Raw genomic sequence first — 27,511 nt, 5'->3', positions numbered from 1 at the left:
TGTTCCAACACCTGCTGCCAAGGTGCAATCCAAAGGGGAACTGTAAACTGATAGTTTGCCAACGGTGCACCACCCAAAAAGAAAATCGAAATCGTAATATCAATCCATTTTAAATCTTCTTTTTATTCTTCTCTCTCTTTTTGGAATGGACAAATTCTTAACAGAAACAGCCAACGCGTTTCGTCCATCTAACAAGACTTCTTCAGGGCTGCAATAAAATAAATATACAATTTGTACAAAACTAACATAAATATACATACAATAACTCCCTTTTTTTTTTTTTTTTTTTTTTTAAACAAACCATTCAAACAACATGTAAATAAATCACACAAAACCTGTTGTAATACAAAGAAGAGAGACAAGGGAAATACAATTAGGCCAGCAAAACTATATAATATACAAATAAACACAAACTACATGAAAAACAATCCTAAAATTGTATATACATAAAAACATTGTAAATGACACCGTTTTTCACATAGGCAAAATGTGTTACTATGCAATACAATACCAAAAAACTGTTTGAATTTTTTTCAAACCCTATTACAAAACTAATCAGTACACCAAATATGTTTAACAAAATAATATGATAATTACAAAAAGATTTCTATAGAAATGATGCACAATCATGTACATCTATACAAAATAACACATACCCTTCAATTCAATTCCAATGAGTAAGCCATAGCCAAGAAATTTTCACTGTTTGTATGCAATACATCAAATATGCCCAGAAGTGAAACCTAATTAAAGATAAATGCTTGTATTATATCCCAGAATCACTGTTTCAAAGAGATATAATAACATTTTCAAATGAAAAAGAAACCTTATTATTGTCAATAACACCATAGTTAAATCAAAAAGGATAATATCCAAACAAGCAAAAAACCGTCACAAATAATTTCCAAATCAATACCTCAAAACTTGTGTGGCGGGCGTCTTGGAAAAGAATCTCATATCCAAAAGACATAATATACCGCCACATATAATACCCATCGCATACCACACACTTATAATAATCAACAAAATTACAAACTACTTAACCAAATTGATAAAAAATAATAAAAAATAAACATAAATATTCGCTGGGCCTATTTATTTTGGCCTATAGCCACAATTACGTTTGCAGCGGCCATCTTGGAAAGGAATAAAGCGAACCAGTAAGAGATGAACATACTTCACTACTGGGCCATTCTGTTTTGTCCCAAAGCCACAATTACATGTTCAGCAGTCCTCTTTGAAAGGGGTAAATAACAAGATAACTAAGGCGACCCAATCTCCATAGCCATTCTATTCTGGCCTTGCGCTATACTTCTATACGAGGCATCTTCAAAGGAAATCTTGCAATCAAATCCCTAAGTCCACTCAGACCGTCTTACCTTTGCTCATGTTGATAACCAACTCACAACCGGTCTACATCATCCACGTAGCTCCTAGTGAAGAAAGAACCCGAACTGTCTAATAGGCCTGAATTTAAAGGTCCAAACCACCTTGTGACCCACAATTCCTAGTCTGGAATAAATGCGGCCACATAATACAGGTGATACTTGCTTTATACAGTGGCGGCCATCTTAAATGGGAGTCAGATCAATAAAATCTGAGGTGTACCATCCAGTGACAATGCCCAAACCTTGTTATAATGGAGGACAAACAGCATCACAGAAAGTTATTACAAATCCAATAAATTTATGGCACATTATGTAAAGCGTCCATCTAGAACAAGAATCTAAATTTTGAAAAATGTTATTCATCCAGATTCAATTAATAATTGGATCACTATGACGGCCATTTTAGACAGAATCTTTAAGTGTTTTATCATAGTATTATGGCTCACAAATCTAGCGAGTATCATTAAGAAGTCCCCATAGAGGTCATACAATTGATACTCATTACTCTAGTCAATGGCTGCCATCTTAGAAGGGAGTCACATCAATAAAGGCAAAGGTATACCACCACGTTGAAATACCCAAACGCAATTATAATATCCAATATTAAGATATTTTTATTATATTATTTATATCCAACAAGTGTCATCCAAATTTAATTATATCTTGATGACTATGGCGGCCATCTTTTAACGTGTATTTTTTATGTTTTATCTTTACTATTGTCAGCCAAAGATCTAGCAGATGTGGTTAAAGAGTACTCATACAAAATAGTGGTCCAACGCTTATCAATATTTCCCATATATACATGACAAATGTCATCCAAATACAATTGGTTTCCGGATGACCCCAACCACCATATTAAAACAGAATATTTAAATATTTATTCATACTGTTATTATTCAGATATAGCAGATATAATTAGAAGGTCCTCCTACAACATTGTGATCTAATTCTCATTAATGTTTTACATACATGACAACCTATATTTACTAACCAAGAGATTACACATTTACTCCATATACTAATCATCAACATTAACAATTATAAAAAATAATTAAATTAATCGTCGGTAATATGACCCTTACCTACAGAATATAGGTGACAAATCCAGGCAGCCTCCTTACGACGTAAGGACAATTCTCTGTTACCTCCTCTCGAATCAGGCAGTACATGGTCAATTCCATGAAACCATATTTCACTGCTAGTTGGATGATATTCCAGCATATGCCAAACTATTGGATACCTCATATCCTTATAAGGGTCGAGCCTGCGTTGCATGCGCTCGCGCATGCGTATCGCAGCGAGACGCTTTAGTTATTAGAAAAGGGCTCGGAGCCCTGTCGACGTCACGTCAGTGTTTTTAATTGGTTCGTGGGCTTGCCTATTAAAATCTGCGTGCTTTCATTAGTCGAAGGCATGCACACGTCATGCCTTTTCCGGTGGCTAGCCCTCTTCGAGCGCATCGACCAAGTACAGAAAACATGCGAGGCTCGCTGTTTTCTGTCCGGCTCGTGGACTACTTTTTCTCTATTTTACTAGCGCGAATTCGTTTGGCAGAAGTCGAGCGCTTTATTCAGTTAATTGCACTTTTTCGGGTTACGTACATAAATACCCTTTTGCCGATAAGTGAAAAGTCGGGTTAGGAGTTTATAACGCTATCAGTTCTAACATGAGCAAACGCGAGACCCGTTGCATTGTAAATGCTTGCTCCTTATTGCTCGCACACGCTCCTGTACCCGTGGTTTCAAAGACCTGATTGAACTTCCTACATAAATCTTATTACATGGGCAGCCTATCACATATACCACATATTTGTTTTTTACAATTTATGAAGTACCTGATCGTATGTCTTCTCACAGTATTATAACAAAAATTATTCGTTTTGTCCAATCCTAAACTGCAAACAATACATTCATGAGAAGTGAAAAATCCCTTTAGATCCGTAGACAACCATGTTTGCTTCCTAGTAGTAGTGATATAACTGGGACATAACATGTCCCTCAAAGTCCTACCTCTCCGAAATGCGATTTTAGGTTTACAGGGCACTTCATGCTTGATCCCGGGTACCTCAATCGATAGATGGCAGTGTTTTTTTCAAAATCCTATAACTGTCATTACTCAACACCGAAGATTGTGTTACAAAGGCCAGATGACCAGGCCTTTCTTCCTTATTTACAGATTTGTGTTGCAGTGTTTCACTTCTCGGCATTCGTTCAATACGTCTTTCTGATTTAGTCAAAATATTTTCCTTATAGCCTCTACTTCCAAACCGATGTTTTGCATCATTAATGTGTTTAGCAAAAGTGTCCCTAGCACTGCAATTACGTCTTATGCGAACCATTTCACCAAATGGAATATTATCAATAACCATGTTGGGATAGGCACTGGTAGCATGTAAGTTACTATTTCATGCAGTAATTTTCCTAAACATCGTACTTTGGATTTTATTGTTTTCCACATAAAACTGGATATCCAAGAAGTCTTTCCCTACTGTACTGTATACTTAATTTGACATTATAGGGATTATCATTTTAAAAAGGCATGATATTTCAGCAATTGATCCACTGTTCCTTTCCACAGCATTATGATATCGATATACCTCCCCCAGAAAATGATTGAATCAGTCCAAGCGGAAGCATATCCCCCCAGGCATGCCCCCTCTCAGCCCAGCCCATAAAAAGGCAGGCGTAAGACGGCGCAAACCTGGAACCCATTGCAGTGCCCTGTAATTGGTGAAACTATTGACCATCATGTAGGAAATAGTTTTTAGAGAGAATAATATCAATCATTTCAATAATCATATTGTTATGTTCCCAATGGTCAGCGGTTCTAGTACTCAAGAAAGATTCAATGGCTCTAATACCAAAATCTTTACGTATACATGTGTATGAACTAGTCACATCCATTGTAACAAACATTAGGTCCTCAGATCATGTAAAATCTTCACATTTATTGAGTATATCCTTATTGTCTTGTTTATACGCAGATAGCTAACGCACATAGGTCTGTAAGAATATGTCTACATATTCAGACACTCTCTCTGTGGACGAAGAGATACCGGATATAATTGGTTTCCCTGGCGGGAAATAATCTCCTTTATCTAGTTTGGGCAGAATATATATACAAGGATATCGTGGATCTTTTACCGAAATATAGTTATATTCCTCATCAGTGATAAGACAGCTTTCACACCAACCCACTAGTCGCATATTAATATGCTCACATAATGATTTCATAGGATTATGTGGAATATATTCATAACACATTGAATCTGAAAGTTGTCTATCAATTTCCTTAACATAGTCACTTCTATCCATTATGACTACATTACCCCCTTTATCAGCTTTTCTGATTACTATGGTTTGATCAGATTTGAGGGTCTGTATAGCCGTTTTTCTCCACAAATTTACAGTTCAAAATAAAAATAAATAAAAAAACACACACATTCTAGTTCTTAGTTTGGTTGAATGTTAACGAAAGCAGATTCTTTCATTGAAAGATCTACTTTATATAAGTGAACTCCAGTGCCCATTTGCATTGAAGCAAACTTCATAAAATTACCAGAGTGCTGAAAAACCAAATAGTTCAGAACTGCTATTATATAGACTTTTTGGACATTCTTCGTATGCATCACTGTCTCCTCTGTAACCCTTTTGCCCCAATACAAATTGTGGTCCTCCACGAAAAGCACTCTGAAATATCCAACTGCCTGAAAGCTATAGGAAATTGTACAAATATGATGCATATTTGAAAGACCACAACGGAGCATGGGGAGAACTGTTTGGATCTTCATTCCTTGGCTCCACGGTTTAAATAGATTCTGACCCTTTCCAGGTAAATCCTCTGCATATTAGGTAATTTACATTCTTCACAGTTTTTCCTTAGGTACTATATTGGTGATTGCCTTTACACTTGTTGGGCACATATCACATCAGTTTTGACCAAAGATTACCCAGAAACCCACTGAAATGATGATGTTTAGCACCTAGTGCACTCCTAAGAGTTTGTGACTCCTTGTGTATAGCACACTGTCCATCTTCCTACAAGCACACATGGTGTAGTATTCTATGTTAATGTGCATTTCTGCTTCCACTTAATGTGTGATGGGGTGGGGAGACAGTATCCTAGGCAATGAGAGAGCACTTTCTCTGCATCTGTTCAGCATTTACAGCAGTTCAGTACACACCTCTCTTGCAACCCAGTGTAATCTTGTTCTTCTGTAGATCATTGTAAACAAAGAACTATGGTAAAACTATCTTGCAGCCCCTGAGAACTGGGGGACTAAAACTGATTGGACAGACCTGACAAAAACTTGGCGAAAGTAGGGTGATCCACTCAGTATGAAGGCAGCAAGAAAGGCACATTTGTTCCCTCTATGGAAATACCTTAAAAGAATAGCAATGTAGATCTAACCTCTCCCACCCATTATCTGCGGTGGACATTTTTATCATCTGAGTTTGAGGGGATAACCATTAAACTTTAGGGTAATCAAAATTATTTTCAGTGCATCCTCTTGCCAATGAGGATCCAGGACCCTCCTAAAATGTTCATTAGCTGCTGTTTTTTTTTATTTTTTATTTACCTTCTTGATAATTAATTTTTAGTAATTAACATCTTACATTTTTAAAAGTTTTCTTTTTTTAATCAATGAAACAATGTTTTTTATATTTTACTTAGGTCCCCGGAGCAGAGATGGCTCTTTTGGACCCTCTCCTGTGAGTGGGGGTGCACCTTCACCACCTCTCATGATGGAAGTTTCTGGTCGTCCCTCATCTACAAACCTTAACCGGGTTAGGGAAGCTCCAAGAGGTGAGTTGGAAAAGTACACTTTTCTTTCATGGTTGGTGTTAGTAAAGAAATTGTAGATGTAGGTCAGGCTTCTCAAGCAAGTAACCTTTGAGCTACTGGTAGCTCTCCATCTACCTCAGAGTAGCTCTTGTGTGTAGTCCAGCCTAATAAACTAGAAGTGTTTGCTTGACTGAATTAATCTATGTATACCAAAATGGAAAAATATGTATTCAAGATGAACATGTGTGTAGTTTTTCAGAACTCATAAATTGATATTTGGGGAAAATCATTGAATTTCCAAAATATATCTAAAGCTGATATTTGAGTGGTAAAACATGTGGCACTGAGGAGACATAGTACTAAAATGTTTGCCCTGGTGCCTGGGCATTTCAGCTATGGCTGTAACGTATTGCCCATTTAAAGTCATTCCAAATTGGCAAAGTTTTTTTTTACATTACCACTGGCAACCATATCTAATGCACTGACATGATTACTGCTGGTTAACGTGCATAGGGTGGCATTAATGTACTCTTGTCTGACGTGATAACTATTACAACACTAACAATATTAGTAGCTCAAGAGGTTCTTCAGAGAACATAAGTAGCTCTCATTACAGAAAAGGTTGGAGACCCCTGATGTAGGTTTATAGATAGGGCAAAGTCTCAGAATTCAGCAGGAGATGCTTAGTAGACCATGCTCACATGATATAAGTGATATGTTCCTTGTAACTGTAGCCAATCTTTTTATATTTTATGCTGAACACTTGAATGTCCAGCGCAAACCTCTTGCATCGTAATCAAAACACTGCAACAAAGAACTTCATAAATTATGTGTAGGTGCAGCTACTTTGCTAGACTGGCTCCCTGTGTTGATCAGTATTGATTTTATTTCCTACCTGTTAAACTAAAATGTTATGCCATTAATCCCTATAGCTTTTCTTAGTCTACTTATGCCTAAATATTACAGTTGAGTAACAAAGATGTCTATCAGCACAGAAATCATTGATGTGGCTGAAAGGTAGAAACGCAAGCACATCTTTTGGTCGTTTTTTTAAATGGGATTCTGACCCAATAGCATAACTGGAACTTTGTTCTGCAGTAACTGCTTGTTATTCTAGTCACAGCCTCCAGAGAAGATTTGTTTTTCCCCAGACATGCTGCCCTATCTAGGGTGTTACCCGGCAGGCATATTTTGCATCTCCAGTTAGAAGTGGACTCATTTTAAGCAAACAGTGAAGTGGAAGTCAGGTGCTTTATCAAGAGCAAAGACGAGGCTTGTACACCAAGGCTTTTCCATTGGATAAAAAGGGGTCAAAAGGAAAAGCTATTCATTTTCCATATGGCTGAACCAGGTCATTCTCAAAGAGAAGTGGTAAGGTGCAAAAGAAAACAATCGGACAGCGTCACATTCACAGAGGAAGAAGGCATTCTGTGTTGAAACAACAGAGTACAGTCCTACATTCAGTGTCATTTGCTGTCTTGGTCCTCTATATGTGCAGCACAAAATGTGCTGGAGAAAGGTCAAGGACTACCTACAGCAGGTATTGATGTACAGACCAGATTTTAGGTGTGAATTCCGGTAGATAGCCTCCCCACAGGGGGTGCATGTGAAAGAGACTTGTTTCAGTCAGTAGTTTGCAATTACCAGTCATTCATAGTCTTGATAGGCAGGAACAGCAGTCCTCCTCGGCGATCAGCAAAACCTAAGCTCTGCTATCAAACACCTCTTACATTGTGCATACCTTCAGTAACCTTAGATTGTAGAGTCCTCTGGAGGAAAGTGTAAGGCAAGCCAGATGAGCAAATCTGCTTGGGTTTTCTATCAATGCATGCATGCCTCACAGCCTCTAGATTAAGGATGATGTTCACCTGTTACTATGGAAGAGAGATCTCAGATTGTGACAAGGATAGAAGATTTTATGTTTGCAGTTACATTCATAAATTTCACCTTTTATTTAAGCATAGAAGCATATAAAACAAGTTTCTTTTCCGAGATTTTCCTCCTAATTTCCTGGGTTATTCTAGTGCTTGTTACTTTTATGAATAGCGTCTTGTTAGAGATCAGTAAAATTAAAATGTTTCTGCAAATTTCTAAATATGACCTCCCAAAACCCTAATTGTTTTGTCATCATCCTGTTCAGGTGGCATGGATGTCCATTCAGGCCCCAGGCAACCACAGGAAATTTCTGGAAGGATGTCCGCTCCTGGTAGGTAACACAGGGATGAGATCTCTGGCCATCTAGCTTATAGCAGTTGTGCAACACAAGTAAATTTGCCTGTTCTTGTGTGTTATGGTGCATAAATAAATGGTTAGAGTGAATCTCTCTAATAGTGTGTAAACTAATTTCTCTTTTTATGTAGCTTTGTAAAAATCTATTCACTGTTTTTCTTTCAGGCCATCTAAAATCCTATATTTTACTCTCATTTATCTCCCACTCCTGGGACCTTTTATGTCTGTCCTGCTGTACCCTACCTCCCCAGCTTTTTTCTCATAATACACACTTGGACCCTCAGTGTGTTGCTGCATAAACAGCTTTTGTATATGCAGTTATTTCATAATCATGCTCTTCACTTGCCAAAAGTGATGGGTACTCCCACGCCATTATGAAGCTTCTCTAGACATCCAATTCTACTCTTACCTTCTTCTTCTACTGTGCAAAACTTTTTGTTCAGCACTATCACCCTCTTCCTACTGTTCATTTCATATCTCAAAATATCACCATGAAAAAGTCAGCTTCCCCAATTTTCCTGTGAATGAAGCATGGCACAGTATCTCCCTTAGATATATTATGTAACACACCCAGCTGAATAGAAGGTGTAAAAGCAGTGCCTTCCTCTGAAGGCATTTTAGGTCTGGTAAATTGCATTGATTTGGTTGCTTTCTGTTCTTATTTGAATATTGTGTGTCACTTGTGTACAAATTGCGTGCATGACCCTCTGGATGTTGCAGTTTGTTAAAAGACTTAACTATTGTTTCATCTGTGCTCGAGAAGTAGTTGTTCTGTCCCAGTCCAATTCTTGACAACATTTGTATTTCCCAGACCTTGGGCCTTCTCGCCTGCCAAACAGTGGTCCCAGAACATCCTCGCCTTCAAACATGGTTGATGGATTGGTAAGTGAGAAGTCACCATTTTATAAAACATTCAGTAGTATGTTACATTTATAAAGGCAAACCACTACATTTTAAACATTTTTGTTCAACCTTTATATGATTTCTCATCTAATTTTCTTGACACTAAAAAAGCAAACCCCTTCAAATGAGTCAGAAGTCCCCAGTGTATCTGCTGTTCCACCTTCATCTGATGAAGTTGATGCAGTGAGTATTTAGAGGCTGGACTTGGAGCTGGGCTTTTACTTGCTGCTTTTGTGGTGAGAGGCTTATTGGCATATGTCTTAAAGATGCAATGGAAGGCTGCATGGCACAACTGTTTGCTTAACCTTTTCTACCATGGTTTGGGTTTTTTAAGGTGGCTGTGTCAGCATGGCATGGTCTTGGATCTTTGGATTGTTTGGTAACATTTGTGCTAAAGTTTACTTAATTCTGATTTTTCCCTGATGCAGTTTTTACTATGAAATGGAAAGCACATGCATATTGCCCTGTGCACAGTTTTGAGCAAGTCTGCATTACACCAGGTATTTTCCTTACAGGACTAGATCTTTATCGTGAAGTTATCATCGTCCTAATAATCTCCAGCCCAACACAAAGGATACTATGAGTTCGGTGGCATGTGTAGCTGCAATTTTGGGCTGCACAGCACCTATTAGTTATTTCTTAATTCACAATCTCCCAAACGAACAGCAAGCATCCTTTGTACATGTGCCATATCACAAAAAAGCCTCCTGTGGTCACCAAGATTAGTTATCATATAGTAGTTGTGTCCCTTCAACTATTTACTGCTGGTGAGTATTTTGTGGCGGAGTACTATGGTGAACACTCTCTTCACCTAAAAAGAAAGGAGACACCTCACAAAAGCAGCCAACGGTGACATTGAAGAGCATGGCTCCTAAGTGTAGGAAGCTGGCTCTTTATATAGTGGGCCAAAAAGAGGTACACTGTGTATAGAAGCCAAGCAAACCACAAAGGAGTCACAGAGGCACAAATTACATCCCAGATGCTCTCTTTTGTGGTAGTGTGTGTAAGGAAATGCCTCCTTGGCATGGTTACCCCCTGACTTTTTGCCTTTGCTGATGCTATGTTTTGAATTGAAAGTGTGCTGAGGCCTGCTACCCAGGCCCCAGCACCAGTGTTCTTTCCCTAACCTGTACTTTTATATCCACAATTGGCACACCCTGGCATCCAGGTAAGTCCCTTGTAACTGGTACCCCTGGTACCAAGGGCCCTGATGCCAGGGAAGGTCTCTAAGGGCTGCAGCATATCTTATGCCACCCTGGGGACCCCTCACTCAGCACAGACACTGCTTGCCAGCTTGTGTGGACAAAATGAGTAAGTCGACATGACACTCCCCTCAGGGTGCCATGCCAACCTCACACTGCCTATGCAGTATAGATAAGTCACCCCTCTAGCAGGCCTTACAGCCCTAAGGCAGGGTGCACTATACCCTAGGTGAGGGTACCAGTGCATGAGCACTGTGCCCCTACAGTGTCTAAGCCAAACCTTAGACATTGTAAGTGCAGGGTAGCCATAAGAGTATATGGTCTGGGAGTCTGTCAAACACGAACTCCACAGCACCATAATGGCTACACTGAAAACTGGGAAGTTTGGTATCAAACTTCTCAGCACAATAAATGCACACTGATGCCAGTGTACATTTTATTGTGAAATACACCCAAGAGGGCCCCTTAGAGGTGCCCCCTGAAACCTTAACCAACTACCTGTGTAGGCTGACTGGTTCTAGCAGCCTGCCACACTCGAGACATGTTGCTTGCCCCATGGGGAGAGTGCCTTTGTCACTCTGAGGCCAGTAACAAAGCCTGCACTGGGTGGAGATGCTAACACCTCCCCCAGGCAGGAGCTGTAACACCTGGCGGCGAGCCTCAAAGGCTCACCCCCTTTGTTCCAGCACCACAGGGCACTCCAGCTAGTGGAGTTGCCCGCCCCCTCCGGCCACGGCCCCACTTTTGGCGGCAAGGCCGGAGGAAATAATGAGAATAACAAGGAGTCGTCACTGGCCAGTCAGGACAGCCCCTAAGGTGTCCTGAGCTGAAGTGACTCTAACTTTTAGAAATCCTCCATCTTGCAGATGGAGGATTCCCCCAATAGGGATAGGAATGTGACCCCCTCCCCTTGGGAGGAGGCACAAAGAGGGTGTACCCACCCTCAGGGCTAGTAGCCATTGGCTACTAACCCCCCAGACCTAAACACGCCCTTAAATTTAGTATTTAAGGGCTCTCCCTGAACCTAAGAATTTAGATTCCTGCAACTACAAGAAGAGGACTGCTGAGCTGAAAGACCCCTGCAGAAGAAGAAAAGAAGACACAAACTGCTTTGGCCCCAGTCCTACCGGCGTTTCTCCTGCCTTCTAAAGAAACCTGCTCCAGCGATGCTTTCCCCAGGACCAGCGACCTCTGAATCCTCAGAGGACTGCCCTGCTTCAAGAGGAACAAGAAACTCTCGAGGACAGCGGCCCTGTTCCAAAAAGACTGCAACTTTGTTTCAGAGGAGCAGATTTAAAGACCCCTGCAATCCCCGCAAGAAGCGTGAGACGTGCAACACTGCACCCGGCGACCCCGACTAGACTGGTGGAGAAACAACGCTACAGGGAGGACCCTCCGGCGACTCCAAGACTGTGAGTAACCAAAGTTGTCCCCCCTGAGCCCCCACAGCGACGCCTGCAGAGGGAATCCCAAGGCTCCCCCCTGACCGCGACTGCCTGACTCTAAAATCCCGACAGCTGGAAAAGACCCTGCACCCGCAGCTCCCAGCACCTGAAGGATCGGAACTCCAGTGCAGGAGTGACCCCCAGGAGGCCCTCTCCCTTGCCCAGGTGGTGGCTACCCCGAGGAGCCCCCCCCCCTTGCCTGCCTGCACCGCTGAAGAGACCCCTTTGTCTCCCATTGGAAACCCGATGCTAGTTTGCACACTGCACCCGGCCGCCCCCGTGCTGCTGAGGGTGTACTTTTTGTGTGGACTTGTGTCCCCCCTGGTGCCCTACAAAACCCCCCTGGTCTGCCCTCCGAAGACGCGGGTACTTACCTGCTGGCAGACCGGAACCGGGGCACCCCCTTCTCTCCATTGAAGCCTATGCGTTTTGGGCACCACTTTGAACTCTGCACCTGACCGGCCCTGAGCTGCTGGTGTGGTGACTTTGGGGTTGCTCTGAACCCCCCACGGTGGGCTACCTTGGACCCCAATCTGAACCCCGTAGGTGGTTTACTTACCTGCAAAAACTAACAGTTCGATGGCATATGTCGCTGCAGATACACATGTTTAGCACAGTCCGCTGCCTGGTGTTGGGCTCGGAGTATTACAAGTTGTTTTTCTTCGAAGAAGTCTTTTTTGGTCACGGGACCGAAGGACTCCTCCCTCTTCGGCTCCATTGCGCATGGGCGTCGACTCCATCTTAGATTGTTTTTTTTCCGCTGTCGGGTTCGGACGTATTCCTTTTCGCTCCGTGTTTCGGTTCGGAAAGTTAGTCAGAATCTCGGAAGAAAGTGTCGGTATTGTTCCGTTCGGTATCGGGATAGTTAGGTATATCGACACCGATCATCGGAAGACTTTTGGGGTAGCTTCGATCCCCCATCGGGGCCTGGTCGGCCCGACCGCGTGCGACATCGAAGCCGATGGAACGGACCCAGTTCCGTTTCTGCCCAAAATGTCACAGTAAGTATCCTTATACAGATCAGCACTTGGTCTGTAACTTGTGCTTGTCCCCCGAGCACAAGGAGGATACCTGTGAGGCCTGTCGAGCCTTCCGGTCCAGAAAAACACTCCGGGACCGAAGAGCCAGGCGTCTACAAATGGCGTCCACGCCGACAAAACAACGTTTCCACGACGAAGAGGAAACATTCTCGGTTCCGGAATTTGAATCCGGAGACTCCGACGTCGAACAACAACAACAAACAGTGAGTAAGACGTCGAAAACAAAAACCATCGAAAAAACAAAAGCCCAGGGGACGCCACTGCCAACAGGCCATGGCTCGACCCATAAAACCGGCGAGCCATCGAAGGCGCCGAAAAAGGGCACGCCCATAGCGAAGACACCCGACTCCGGTCGAGGGACCGCCATGGAGCAACCTCGGAGCCGAGATAGCGGCTCCGAGAAGCAAAAACAAGATGCCGGCACCGAAAAACATCGGCACCGAGACACACTGCCGAAAGCCACAAAAATTCAGTCGGTACCGAAGCCGAAAAAAGATTCTCTCTCGGCGCCGAAAAGTTCCACACCTCCTTCCTACACAGAGGAACAAGGGATAAGTGGCCAGATGCACAGATTTGGACAAGAGCTCCAAAGTGTAGAATCAGACTACACACAAAAGAGACTGTACATCCAACAAGACACAGGGAAGATATCAACTCTTCCCCCAATAATGAGAAAAAGAAGGATCGGATTTCTCAAGGATGACGCACAACCACAAGCCAAAGTGGTTAAAAAAGTCACGCCTCCGCCCTCTCCACCACAACAGGCATCGCCGGAACAAACTCCGCCACAAATGCACTCACCAGCGCAAACTACTGTAAGTCAAGATAATCAGGATCAAGACGCTTGGGACCTATACGACACCCCAGTGCCGGACAATGATCCCGATTCATACCCCACAAAGCCGTCACCGCCAGAGGACAGTACCTCATACTCGCAACTATTGGCTAGGGCAGCAGAATTCCACAATGTCCAACTGCATTCCGATCCTATAGGGGATGATTTTTTATTTAACACCCTCTCGGCTACACATAGCCAATATCAATGTCTCCCAATGCTACCAGGGATGTTACGGCACGCAAAACAAATTTTTGAAGAGCCCGTAAAATCAAGAGCCATCACCCCAAGGGTGGATAAGAAATACAAACCACCACCCACAGACCCAGTGTTTATTACTTCGCAGTTACCACCTGACTCCGTAGTAGTAGGGGCAGCTCGCAAAAGAGCAAATTCCCATACATCTGGTGACGCCCCACCTCCGGACAAAGAAAGCCGAAAATTTGATGCGGCAGGAAAAAGAGTAGCATCACAGGCAGCCAACCAGTGGCGCATCGCAAATTCTCAAGCGCTGCTAGCCCGATATGACCGCGCACACTGGGATGAGATGCAACTTCTCATAGACCATCTTCCCCAGGAATACCAAAAAAGGGCGCAGCAAATAGTTGAAGAGGGACAAACGATCTCAAACAATCAAATCCGCTCTTCAATGGACGCAGCCGATACTGCAGCGAGAACAGTCAACACTGCTGTCACCATAAGGAGACACGCTTGGCTCCGCACTTCAGGGTTCAAACCTGAAATCCAGCAGGCTGTCCTTAATATGCCCTTCAACGAGAAACAAGTTTTTGGCCCTGAAGTGGACACAGCCATTGAAAAACTTAAAAAGGACACAGACACGGCCAAAGCCATGGGCGCACTCTACTCCCCGCAGAGCAGAGGCTCTTTTAGAAAAACTCCATTTAGAGGGGGGTTTCGTGGCCAACCCACAGACACCACCAGCCAACAAACAAGAACCACACCATATCAGGGTTCATTCCAAAGGGGAGGTTTCAGGGGATATAGAGGGGGTCAATTCCCAAGGAGTAGGGGAAGATTCTAGACTCCAAAAACACCTCCACCTAAACAGTGACTTTCAAGTCACACAACCCCTTCACTCAACACCAGTGGGGGGAAGACTAAGCCAATTCTACCAATCTTGGCAGCAGATTACAACAGACAATTGGGTATTAGCAATAATCCAACATGGCTATTGCATAGAATTCCACAAATTCCCACCAAACATCCCTCCAAAAACACGCAAAATGTCACCCCAACATTTAGAACTTTTAGGACTAGAGGTTCAAGCACTACTGCAAAAGGATGCAATAGAGTTGGTACCAGTACAACAAAAAAACACAGGAGTTTACTCCCTGTACTTCCTAATTCCAAAAAAAGACAAAACATTAAGACCAATATTAGATCTCAGAACACTAAATACATACATCATATCGGACCACTTTCACATGGTCACACTACAAGACATCATTCCACTGCTCAAACAGCAAGATTACATGACCACATTAGACCTAAAAGATGCGTACTTTCATATACCGATACACCCTTCTCACAGAAAGTACCTAAGGTTCGTATTCAAAGGAATACATTACCAATTCAAGGTGTTGCCATTCGGAATAACAACTGCACCAAGAGTATTCACAAAATGTCTAGCAGTAGTAGCAGCACATATCAGGAGACAACAAATACATGTGTTTCCTTACCTAGACGATTGGCTAATCAAGACCAACACAGTAAAAAAGTGCACAAACAACACCACATATGTCATACAAACCCTTCACAAACTGGGTTTCTCCATCAACTATACAAAGTCACACCTCGAACCGTGTCAGACACAACAATATCTAGGGGCAACCATCAACACATCAAAAGGAATTGCCACTCCAAGTCCACAAAGAGTTCAAGCATTCCACAAGGTAATAAGTGCTATGTTTCCAAACCAAAAGATACAAGCAAAACTGGTGCTAAAACTTCTAGGCATGATGTCATCATGCATAGCCATTGTCCCAAACGCAAGACTACACATGCGACCCTTGCAACAGTGCCTAGCATCACAATGGTCACAAGCACCGGGTCAACTTCTAGATCTGGTGTTGGTAGACCGCCAAACATACCTCTCGCTTCTATGGTGGAACAGCAACAATTTAAACAAAGGGCGGACATTTCAGGACCCAGTGCCTCAATAAGTTATAACAACAGATGCTTCCATGACAGGGTGGGGAGCACACCTCAATCACCACAGCATTCAAGGACAATGGGACGTACACCAAACAAAATTTCATATAAATTACCTAGAACTGTTAGCAGTATTTCTAGCGTTAAAAGCCTTTCAACCCATAATAACACACAAATACATTCTTGTCAAAACAGACAACATGACAACAATGTATTATTTAAACAAACAAGGAGGAACACACTCAACACAATTGTGTCTCCTAACACAAAACATATGGCAATGGGCGATTCACAACCACATTCGCCTACTAGCACAATTTATTCCAGGGATCCAAAACCAACTAGCAGACAACCTTTCGCGAGATCACCAACAAGTCCACGAATGGGAAATTCACCCCCAAGTTCTGAACAATTACTTTCAAATTTGGGGAACACCCCAGATAGATTTGTTCGCAACAAAAGAAAACGCAAAATGCCAAAACTTCGCATCCAGGTACCCACACCGCGAGTCACAAGGCAATGCTCTATGGATGAGTTGGTCATGGATATTTGCATACGCTTTTCCCCCTCTCCCTCTCCTTCCATATCTAGTAAACAAATTGAGTCAAAACCAACTCAAACTCATACTGATAGCACCCACATGGGCAAGACAACCTTGGTATACAACTCTACTAGACCTTTCACTAGTACCGCATGTCAAACTACCCAACAGACCAGATCTGTTAACACAACACAAACAACAGATCAGACATCCAAACCCAGCATCATTGAATCCAGCAATTTGGCTCCTGAAATCCTAGAATTCGGACACTTAGACCTCACACAAGAATGTATGGAGGTCATAAAACAAGCTAGAAAAGCTTCCACTAGACACTGCTATGCATCTAAGTGGAAAAGATTTGTTTGCTACTGCCATACCAATCAAATCCAACCATTGCATGCCTCTACAAAGGACATAGTGGGATACTTACTACATTTGCAAAAAGCAAACCTTGCTTTTTCATCTATAAAAATACACCTCGCAGCAATATCTGCTTACCTACAAACTACTCATTCATCGTCTCTATTTAGAATACCAGTTATTAAAGCATTCATGGAAGGGCTAAAAAGAATTATACCACCAAGAACACCACCAGTTCCTTCATGGAACCTTAACATCGTTTTAACAAGACTCATGGGTCCACCTTTTGAACCCATGCATTCCTGTGAAATGCAATATCTAACGTGGAAAGTCGCATTTCTCATTGCAATCACATCCCTCAGAAGAGTAAGTGAAATACAGGCATTTACCATACAAGAACCATTTATTCAAATACACAAAAATAAAATAGTTCTAAGAACAAATCCAAAATTTCTACCAAAAGTAATCTCACCATTCCATTTAAATCAAACAGTAGAATTACCAGTGTTCTTCCCACAGCCAGATTCCGTGGCTGAAAGGGCACTACATACATTAGACATCAAAAGAGCACTAATGTACTACATTGACAGAACAAAGCTAATCAGGAAAACAAAACAACTGTTCATAGCTTTTCAAAAACCACACATAGGAAATCCAATCTCTAAACAAGGCATTGCTAGATGGATAGTCAGATGTATTCAAACATGCTATCTTAAAGCCAAAAGAGAATTGCCTATTACACCAAGGCACACTCAACCAGAAAGAAAGGTGCTACAATGGCCTTTCTAGGAAACATTCCTATGAGCGAAATATGTAAGGCTGCAACCTGGTCTACGCCTCATACATTTACTAAACACTACTGTGTAGATGTACTAAATGCACAACAAGCTACAGTAGGCCAAGCTGTACTAAGAACATTATTCCAAACTACTTCAATTCCTACAGGCTAAACCATCGCTTTTAGGGGAGGTAACTGCTTTATAGTCTATGCTAAACATGTGTATCTGCAGCGACATATGCCATCGAACTGAAAATGTCACTTACCCAGTGTACATCTGTTCATGGCATTAGTCGCTGCAGATTCACATGTGCCCTCCCGCCTCCCTGGGAAGCCTGTAGCCGTTTAGAAGTAAATCTTAAATCTTAAACATTTGTACATTTGTAAATAATTATTATAAACTTTTTTATGTACATACGTATTCACTCCATTGCATGGCCACTATTTATAGCAAACAACTCCAGCCTCACCCTCTGCGGGGAAAACAATCTAAGATGGAGTCGACGCCCATGCGCAATGGAGCCGAAGAGGGAGGAGTCCTTCGGTCCCGTGACCAAAAAAGACTTCTTCGAAGAAAAACAACTTGTAATACTCCGAGCCCAACACCAGGCAGCGGACTGTGCTAAACATGTGAATCTGCAGCGACTAATGCCACGAACAGATGTACACTGGGTAAGTGACATTTTCATTACTTTACCTCCCCCAGGAACTGTGAAAATTGCACTGTGTCCACTTTTAAAACAGCTAAATGTGTTTTATGTAAAAAGTATACATGCTATTGTAATAATTCAAAGTTCCTAAAGTACTTACCTGCAATACCTTTCAAACGAGATATTACATGTAGAATTTGAACCTGTGGTTCTTAAAATAAATTAAGAAAATATATTTTTCTATAACAAAAACCTATTGGCTGGATTTGTCTCTGAGTGTGTGTTCCTGTAAGGAAATGCCTCCTTGGCATGGTTGCCCCCTGACTTTTTGCCTTTGCTGATGCTATGTTTACAATTGAAAGTGTGCTGAGGCCTGCTAACCAGGCCCCAGCACCAGTGTTCTTTCCCTAACCTGTACTTTTGTATCCACAATTGGCAGACCCTGGCATCCAGATAAGTCCCTTGTAACTGGTACATCTAGTACCAAGGGCCCTGATGCCAAGGAAGGTCTCTAAGGGCTGCAGCATGTCTTATGCCACCCTGGAGACCTCTCACTCAGCACAGACACCCTGCTTGCCAGCTTGTGTGTGCTAGTGAAGACAAAACGAGTAAGTCGACATGGCACTCCCCTCAGGGTGCCATGCCAGCCTCTCACTGCCTATGCAGTATAGGTAAGACACCCCTCTAGCAGGCCTTACAGCCCTAAGGCAGGGTGCACTATACCATAGGTGAGGGTACCAGTGCATGAGCATGGTACCCCTACAGTGTCTAAACAAAACCTTAGACATTGTAAGTGCAGGGTAGCCATAAGAGTATATGGTCTGGGAGTCTGTCAAACACGAACTCCACAGCACCATAATGGCTACACTGAAAACTGGGAAGTTTGGTATCAAACTTCTCAGCACAATAAATGCACACTGATGCCAGTGTACATTTTATTGTAAAATACACCACAGAGGGCACCTTAGGGGTGCCCCCTGAAACTTAACCGACTATCTGTGTAGGCTGACTAGTTTTAGCAGCCTGCCACAAACCGAGACATGTTGCTGGCCCCATGGGGAGAGTGCCTTTGTCACTCTGAGGCCAGTAACAAAGCCTGCACTGGGTGGAGATGCTAACACCTCCCCCAGGCAGGAATTGTCACACCTGGCGGTGAGCCTCAAAGGCTCACCTCCTTTGTGCCAACCCAGCAGGACACTCCAGCTAGTGGAGTTGCCCGCCCCCTCCGGCCAGGCCCCACTTTTGGCGGCAAGGCCGGAGAAAATAATGAGAAAAACAAGGAGGAGTCACTGGCCAGTCAGGACAGCCCCTAAGGTGTCCTGAGCTGAAGTGACTCTAACTTTTAGAAATCCTCCATCTTGCAGATGGAGGATTCCCCCAATAGGGTTAGGATTGTGACCCCCTCCCCTTGGGAGGAGGCACAAAGAGGGTGTACCCACCCTCAGGGCTAGTAGCCATTGGCTACTAACCCCCCAGACCTAAACACGCCCTTAAATTTAGTATTTAAGGGCTACCCTGAACCCTAGAAAATTAGATTCCTGCAACTACAAGAAGAAGGACTGCCTAGCTGAAAACCCCTGCAGAGGAAGACCAGAAGACGACAACTGCCTTGGCTCCAGAAACTCACCGGCCTGTCTCCTGCCTTCCAAAGATCCTGCTCCAGCGACGCCTTCCAAAGGGACCAGCGACCTCGACATCCTCTGAGGACTGCCCCTGCTTCGAAAAGACAAGAAACTCCCGAGGACAGCGGACCTGCTCCAAGAAAGGCTGCAACTTTGTTTCCAGCAGCCTTGAAAGAACCCTGCAAGCTCCCCGCAAGAAGCGTGAGACTTGCAACACTGCACCCGGCGACCCCGACTCGGCTGGGGGAGATCCAACACCTCAGGAGGGACCCCAGGACTACTCTGATACTGTGAGTACCAAAATCTGTCCCCCCTGAGCCCCCACAGCGCCGCCTGCAGAGGGAATCCCGAGGCTTCCCCTGACCGCGACTCTTTGAATCCAAAGTCCCGACGCCTGGGAGAGACCCTGCACCCGCAGCCCCCAGGACCTGAAGGACTGGACTTTCACTGGAGAAGTGACCCCCAGGAGTCCCTCTCCCTTGCCCAAGTGGAGGTTTCCCCGAGGAACCCCCCCCTTGCCTGCCTGCAGCGCTGAAGAGATCCCGAGATCTCTCATAGACTAACATTGCGAACCCGACGCTTGTTTCTACACTGCACCCGGCCGCCCCCGCGCCGCTGAGGGTGAAATTTCTGTGTGGGCTTGTGTCCCCCCCGGTGCCCTACAAAACCCCCCTGGTCTGCCCTCCGAAGACGCGGGTACTTACCTGCAAGCAGACCGGAACCGGGCCACCCCCTTCTCTCCATTCTAGCCTATGTGTTTTGGGCACCACTTTGAACTCTGCACCTGACCGGCCCTGAGCTGCTGGTGTGGTGACTTTGGGGTTGCTCTGAACCCCCAACGGTGGGCTACCTTGGACCAAGAACTGAACCCTGTAAGTGTCCTACTTACCTGGTAAAACTAACAAAAACTTACCTCCCCCAGGAACTGTGAAAATTGCACTAAGTGTCCACTTTTGAAATAGCTATTTGTCAATAACTTGAAAAGTATACATGCAATTTTGATGATTTGAAGTTCCTAAAGTACTTACCTGCAATACCTTTCGAATGAGATATTACATGTAGAATTTGAACCTGTGGTTCTTAAAATAAACTAAGAAAAGATATTTTTCTATACAAAAACCTATTGGCTGGATTTGTCTCTGAGTGTGTGTACCTCATTTATTGTCTATGTGTATGTACAACAAATGCTTAACACTACTCCTTGGATAAGTCTACTGCTCGACCACACTACCACAAAATAGAGCATTAGCATTATCTATTTTTACCACTATTTTACCTCTAAGGGGAACCCTTGGACTCTGTGCATGCTATTCCTTACTTTGAAATAGCACATACAGAGCCAACTTCCTACATTGGTGGATCAGCGGTGGGGTACAAGACTTTGCATTTGCTGGACTACTCAGCCAATACCTGATCACACGACAAATTCCAAAATTGTCATTAGAAATTGATTTTTTGCAATTTGAAAAGTTTTCTAAATTCTTAAAAGACCTGCTAGGGCCTTGTGTTAGATCCTGTTTAGCATTTCTTTTAGAGTTTAAAAGTTTGTAAAAGTTTGAATTAGATTCTAGACCAGTTGTAGATTCTTAAAAAGTATTCCAACTTTTAGAAGCAAAATGTCTAGCACAGATGTGACTGTGGTGGAACTCGACACCACACCTTACCTCCATCTTAAGATGAGGGAGCTAAGGTCACTCTGTAAAATAAAGAAAATAACAATGGGCCCCAAACCTACCAAAATACAGCTCCAGGAGCTTTTGGCAGAGTTTGAAAAGGCCAACCCCTCTGAGGGTAGCAACTCAGAGGAAGAGGATAGTGACTTGGAGGAAAATTCCCCCCTACCAGTCCTATCTAGGGAGAACAGGGTCCCTCAAACCCTGACTCCAAAAATAATAGTCAGAGATGCTGGTTCCCTCACAGGAGAGACCAACACCTCTGAAATCACTGAGGATAACTCCAGTGAAGATGACCCCCTGTTAGCCAGGATGGTCAAAAGATTGGCTTTGGAAAAGCAGCTCCTAGCCATAGAAAGGGAAAGAAAAGAGATGGGCCTAGGTCCCATCGATGGTGGCAGCAACTTAAATAGGGTCAGAGATTCTCCTGACATCCTAAAAATCCCCAAAGGGATTGTAACAAAATATGAAGATGGTGATGACATCACCAAATGGTTCACAGCTTTTGAGAGGGCTTGTGTAACCAGAAAAGTAAACCGATCTCACTGGGGTGCTCTCCTTTGGGAAATGTTTCCTGGAAAGTGTAGGGATAGACTCCTCACACTCTCTGGAAAAGATGCAGAATCTTATGACCTCATGAAGGGTACCCTGATTGAGGGCTTTGGATTCTCCACTGAGGAGTATAGAATTAGATTCAGGGGGGCTCAAAAATCCTCGAGCCAGACCTGGGTTGATTTTGTAGACTACTCAGTAAAAACACTAGATGGTTGGTTAACTGGAAATGAAGTGTGTGACTATGTTGGGCTTTATAATTTGTTTATGAAAGAACACATTCTAAGTAACTGCTTCAATGAAAAGTTGCATCAGTATCTGGTAGACCTAGGTCCAATTTCTCCCCAAGAATTGGGAAAGAAGGCAGACCACTGGGTCAAGACTAGGGTAACCAAAACTTCCACTGGGGGTGACCAAAAGAAAGGGGTTACAAAAACTCCCCAGGAGAAAGTGGGTGACACTAGAAACAAAGAAAAAGAGTCCTCTGTAGGCCCCCAAAAACCAGAACAGGTGGGTGGGCCCCAAGACACAACCCAAAACAAAGGTGGGTACCAGGGTAAGAACTGGGATGCCACTAAGGCATGGTGCCACAACTGTAAACAGTCTGGGCACCACACCAAGGACACTTCTTGTCCCAAAAACAAACCCCAGAACAAAATTCCAGGGGTAACCAGTGTAGCCATGGGAGATGACTCCTCAGATGAGGAGGTCTTCATAGCCTTCAACTGGAAACAGGGCCCAACAGGTGAGTTGGAGATTCCAGAGGGAAGTAGACTCTTCCACCACCTACTGGTGAATGGAATCCCAACCACTGCCCTGAGAGACACTTGTGCCAGTCACACTATTGTGCATGACAGGCTGGTGCTCTCAAACCAGTACATCCCAGGTGAGACTGCCAGGGTAAGAGTTAGCCTAGACAGGGTCACTAAGAGGCCTGTGGCTTTAGTGCCCATAGAAGTGGGTGGCACTCTTAGCTGGAGAAGGGTAGTAGTCAGTACAGACCTCCCCCTTGATTGTCTCCTTGGAAATGACTACCCAGAGGTTAGTCAGAGCCCAAGAGGGGAACTGGTCCAGTGCCAGTCCTCTCCCAAGGATTCTGGAAGTCCTGCCTCTGCAGTAAATGCAAGCAGGCCCCAGAAGAAGAAGAAAAGAAAACAGAGTAGGAAGGGTGGACAACCTTTAGCCAAGGTTACAGCAAGCCAAGGAGATTCTGCTCCAGTAGGGGAGAACTCCAAAAATGGCCCTGATAAAGTCCAACCTGACCCACAAGAAGTCCTGGCTAGTCAGGCAACTGTTAAACCTGAGTGGGTGGCTCCTCAGCTAACAGAAGAAAGAGTGGAAGAAGGGTGTTTACTACAAGATGTGGTAACCCCCCACTCTAATACAGCAGACAGGCAACCTGAACCCAAAGAGGCCTGTAACTTAGCCCCTTCCCTTTTAGGTGAAGAGCTAAAGGTGTGGTTCTGGGCACTGACAGCTGTCAGTGGCCTCTGCTGGGTGTTAGCCTTTATGGCTGCACTATCCTTAGCATGGTGGTCTGACCCCATGCCAAATAGCAAGTTAGGCCCCCTGACCCTATTAGTCATGGTGGGGTTACTCCAGCTCTGGGTAACCTCTCTGGGTAAGCTAGGGGTAACCCTGGCCAAGATAAGGTTAGCAGAGGTGGATACCTCTAAGACCAAAATAGAAAGAATGGGTGGAGACATTGAAGAGGCAGACAAGAGGCAATTCAGACTAGGTCCTATCACTGTGGAAGTAGGTCAGTTCCCCAAAGGGAATGACCTGAACAGAAGGATGTAAGGCAGAGTAGGCCCTGCAACTAACCAGCCTATTTCTCCTACTCTTCCTCGCCTGACAGACTAGGAAGACTCTCCCAGCTTGGGCTGAGTCTCCTGGCCTGTGGGCTGGGGGGGGCTTGTGTAAAGAAATGGCTCCCTGTTGCAGTTACCCCCCACTTTTTGCCTGATACTGATGCTGACTTGACTGAGAAGAGCGCTGGGACCCTGCTAACCAGGCCCCAGCACCAGTGTTCCTTCACCTAAAATGTACCATTGTATCCACAATTGGCACACCCTGGCATTCAGATAAGTCCCTTGTAACTGGTACTTCTAGTACCAAGGGCCCTGATGCCAAGGAAGGTCTCTAAGGGCTGCAGCATGTCTTATGCCACCCTAGAGACCCCTCACTCAGCACAGACACACTGCTTACAAGCCTGTGTGTGCTAGTGAGAACAAAAGGAGTAAGTCGACATGGCACTCCCCTCAGGGTGCCATGCCAGCCTCTCACTGCCTATGCAGTATAGGTAAGACACCCCTCTAGCAGGCCTTACAGCCCTAAGGCAGGGTGCACTATACCATAGGTGAGGGTACCAGTGCATGAGCACTGTGCCCCTACAGTGTCTAAACAAAACCTTAGACATTGTAAGTGCAGGGTAGCCATAAGAGTATATGGTCTGGGAGTTTGTCAAACACGAACTCCACAGCACCATAATGGCTACACTGAAAACTGGGAAGTTTGGTATCAAACTTCTCAGCACAATAAATGCACACTGATGCCAGTGTACATTTTATTGTAAAATACACCACAGAGGGCACCTTAGAGGTGCCCCCTGAAACTTAACCAACTAGCTGTGTAGGCTGACTGGTTCCAGCAGCCTGCCACACTAGAGACATGTTGCTGGCCCCATGGGGAGAGTGCCTTTGTCACTCTGAGGCCAGTAACAAAGCCTGCACTGGGTGGAGATGCTAACACCTCCCCCAGGCAGGAGCTGTGACACCTGGCGGTGAGCCTCAAAGGCTCACCCCTTTGTCACAGCCCAGCAGGGCACTCCAGCTTAGTGGAGTTGCCCGCCCCCTCCGGCCACGGCCCCCACTTTTGGCGGCAAGGCTGGAGGGAACAAAGAAAGCAACAAGGAGGAGTCACTGGCCAGTCAGGACAGCCCCTAAGGTGTCCTGAGCTGAAGTGACTCTAACTTTTAGAAATCCTCCATCTTGCAGATGGAGGATTCCCCCAATAGGGTTAGGATTGTGACCCCCTCCCCTTGGGAGGAGGCACAAAGAGGGTGTACCCACCCTCAGGGCTAGTAGCCATTGGCTACTAACCCCCCAGACCTAAACACGCCCTTAAATTTAGTATTTAAGGGCTACCCTGAACCCTAGAAAATTAGATTCCTGCAACTACAAGAAGAAGGACTGCCTAGCTGAAAACCCCTGCAGAGGAAGACCAGAAGACGACAACTGCCTTGGCTCCAGAAACTCCCCGGCCTGTCTCCTGCCTTCCAAAGATCCTGCTCCAGCGACGCTTTCCCAAGGGACCAGCGACCTCGACATCCTCTGAGGACTGCCCCTGCTTCGAAAAGACAAGAAACTCCCGAGGACAGCGGACCTGCTCCAAGAAAAGCTGCAACTTTGTTTCCAGCAGCTTTGAAAGAACCCTGCAAGCTCCCCGCAAGAAGCGTGAGACTTGCAACACTGCACCCGGCGACCCCGACTCGGCTGGTGGAGATCCGACGCCTCAGGAGGGACCCCAGGACTACTCTGATACTGTGAGTACCAAAACCTGTCCCCCCTGAGCCCCCACAGCGCCGCCTGCAGAGGGAATCCCGAGGCTTCCCCTGACCGCGACTCTTTGAACCTAAAGTCCCGACGCCTGGGAGAGACCCTGCACCCGCAGCCCCCAGGACCTGAAGGACCGGACTTTCACTGGAGAAGCGACCCCCAGGAGTCCCTCTCCCTTGCCCAAGTGGAGGTTTCCCCGAGGAATCCCCCCCTTGCCTGCCTGCAGCGCTGAAGAGATCCCGAGATCTCTCATAGACTAACATTGCGAACCCGACGCTTGTTTCTACACTGCACCCGGCCGCCCCCGCGCCGCTGAGGGTGAAATTTCTGTGTGGACCTGTGTCCCCCCCGGTGCCCTACAAAACCCCCCTGGTCTGCCCTCCGAAGACGCGGGTACTTACCTGCAAGCAGACCGGAACCGGGGCACCCCCTTCTCTCCATTCTAGCCTATGTGTTTTGGGCACCACTTTGAACTCTGCACCTGACCGGCCCCGAGCTGCTGGTGTGGTGACTTTGGGGTTGCTCTGAACCCCCAACGGTGGGCTACCTTGGACCAAGAACTAAGCCCTGTAAGTGTCTTACTTACCTGGTAACCTAACAAATACTTACCTCCCCCAGGAACTGTGAAAATTGCACTAAGTGTCCACTTTTAAAACAGCTATTTGTGAATAACTTGTAAAGTATACATGCAATTTTGATGATTTGAAGTTCCTAAAGTACTTACCTGCAATACCTTTCGAATGAGATATTACATGTAGAATTTGAACCTGTGGTTCTTAAAATAAACTAAGAAAATATATTTTTCTATATAAAAACCTATTGGCTGGATTTGTCTCTGAGTGTGTGTACCTCATTTATTGTCTATGTGTATGTACAACAAATGCTTAACACTACTCCTTGGATAAGTCTACTGCTCGACCACACTACCACAAAATAGAGCATTAGCATTATCTATTTTTACCACTATTTTACCTCTAAGGGGAACCCTTGGACTCTGTGCATGCTATTCCTTACTTTGAAATAGCACATACAGAGCCAACTTCCTACATTGGTGGATCAGCGGTGGGGTACAAGACTTTGCATTTGCTGGACTACTCAGCCAATACCTGATCACACGACAAATTCCAAAATTGTCATTAGAAATTGATTTTTTGCAATTTGAAAAGTTTTCTAAATTCTTAAAAGACCTGCTAGGGCCTTGTGTTAGATCCTGTTTAGCATTTCTTTTAGAGTTTAAAAGTTTGTAAAAGTTTGAATTAGATTCTAGAACCAGTTGTAGATTCTTAAAAAGTATTCCAACTTTTAGAAGCAAAATGTCTAGCACAGATGTGACTGTGGTGGAACTCGACACCACACCTTACCTCCATCTTAAGATGAGGGAGCTAAGGTCACTCTGTAAAATAAAGAAAATAACAATGGGCCCCAAACCTACCAAAATACAGCTCCAGGAGCTTTTGGCAGAGTTTGAAAAGGCCAACCCCTCTGAGGGTAGCAACTCAGAGGAAGAGGATAGTGACTTGGAGGAAAATTCCCCCCTACCAGTCCTATCTAGGGAGAACAGGGTCCCTCAAACCCTGACTCCAAAAATAATAGTCAGAGATGCTGGTTCCCTCACAGGAGAGACCAACACCTCTGAAATCACTGAGGATAACTCCAGTGAAGATGACCCCCTGTTAGCCAGGATGGTCAAAAGATTGGCTTTGGAAAAGCAGCTCCTAGCCATAGAAAGGGAAAGAAAAGAGATGGGCCTAGGTCCCATCGATGGTGGCAGCAACT

At 44.5% G+C, this 27,511-nt stretch overlaps 1 protein-coding gene across 2 annotated transcripts in view; it reads left to right on the top strand.

Moving 5' to 3' along the window:
* Window positions 1–27,511, top strand: part of MIA3 (MIA SH3 domain ER export factor 3) — a 441,987-nt gene that overhangs the window by 348,380 nt on the left and 66,096 nt on the right. The window contains exons 26-29 of one of the 2 annotated variants that reach the window (XM_069233851.1): window positions 6,066–6,197; window positions 8,317–8,382; window positions 9,217–9,287; window positions 9,420–9,491. In XM_069233851.1, the coding sequence (XP_069089952.1) occupies window positions 6,066–6,197; window positions 8,317–8,382; window positions 9,217–9,287; window positions 9,420–9,491 (341 nt within the window). The remainder of the gene's footprint in view (window positions 1–6,065; window positions 6,198–8,316; window positions 8,383–9,216; window positions 9,288–9,419; window positions 9,492–27,511) is intronic. The other variant, XM_069233852.1, reaches the window with a different exon arrangement.

Source organism: Pleurodeles waltl, chromosome 5 (genome assembly GCF_031143425.1).
Source record: "Pleurodeles waltl isolate 20211129_DDA chromosome 5, aPleWal1.hap1.20221129, whole genome shotgun sequence".
Classification (NCBI taxonomy): domain Eukaryota; kingdom Metazoa; phylum Chordata; class Amphibia; order Caudata; family Salamandridae; genus Pleurodeles; species Pleurodeles waltl.
Note: the sequence above shows the minus strand (reverse complement) of the source record. Positions and strands in the feature narration are given on the sequence as shown.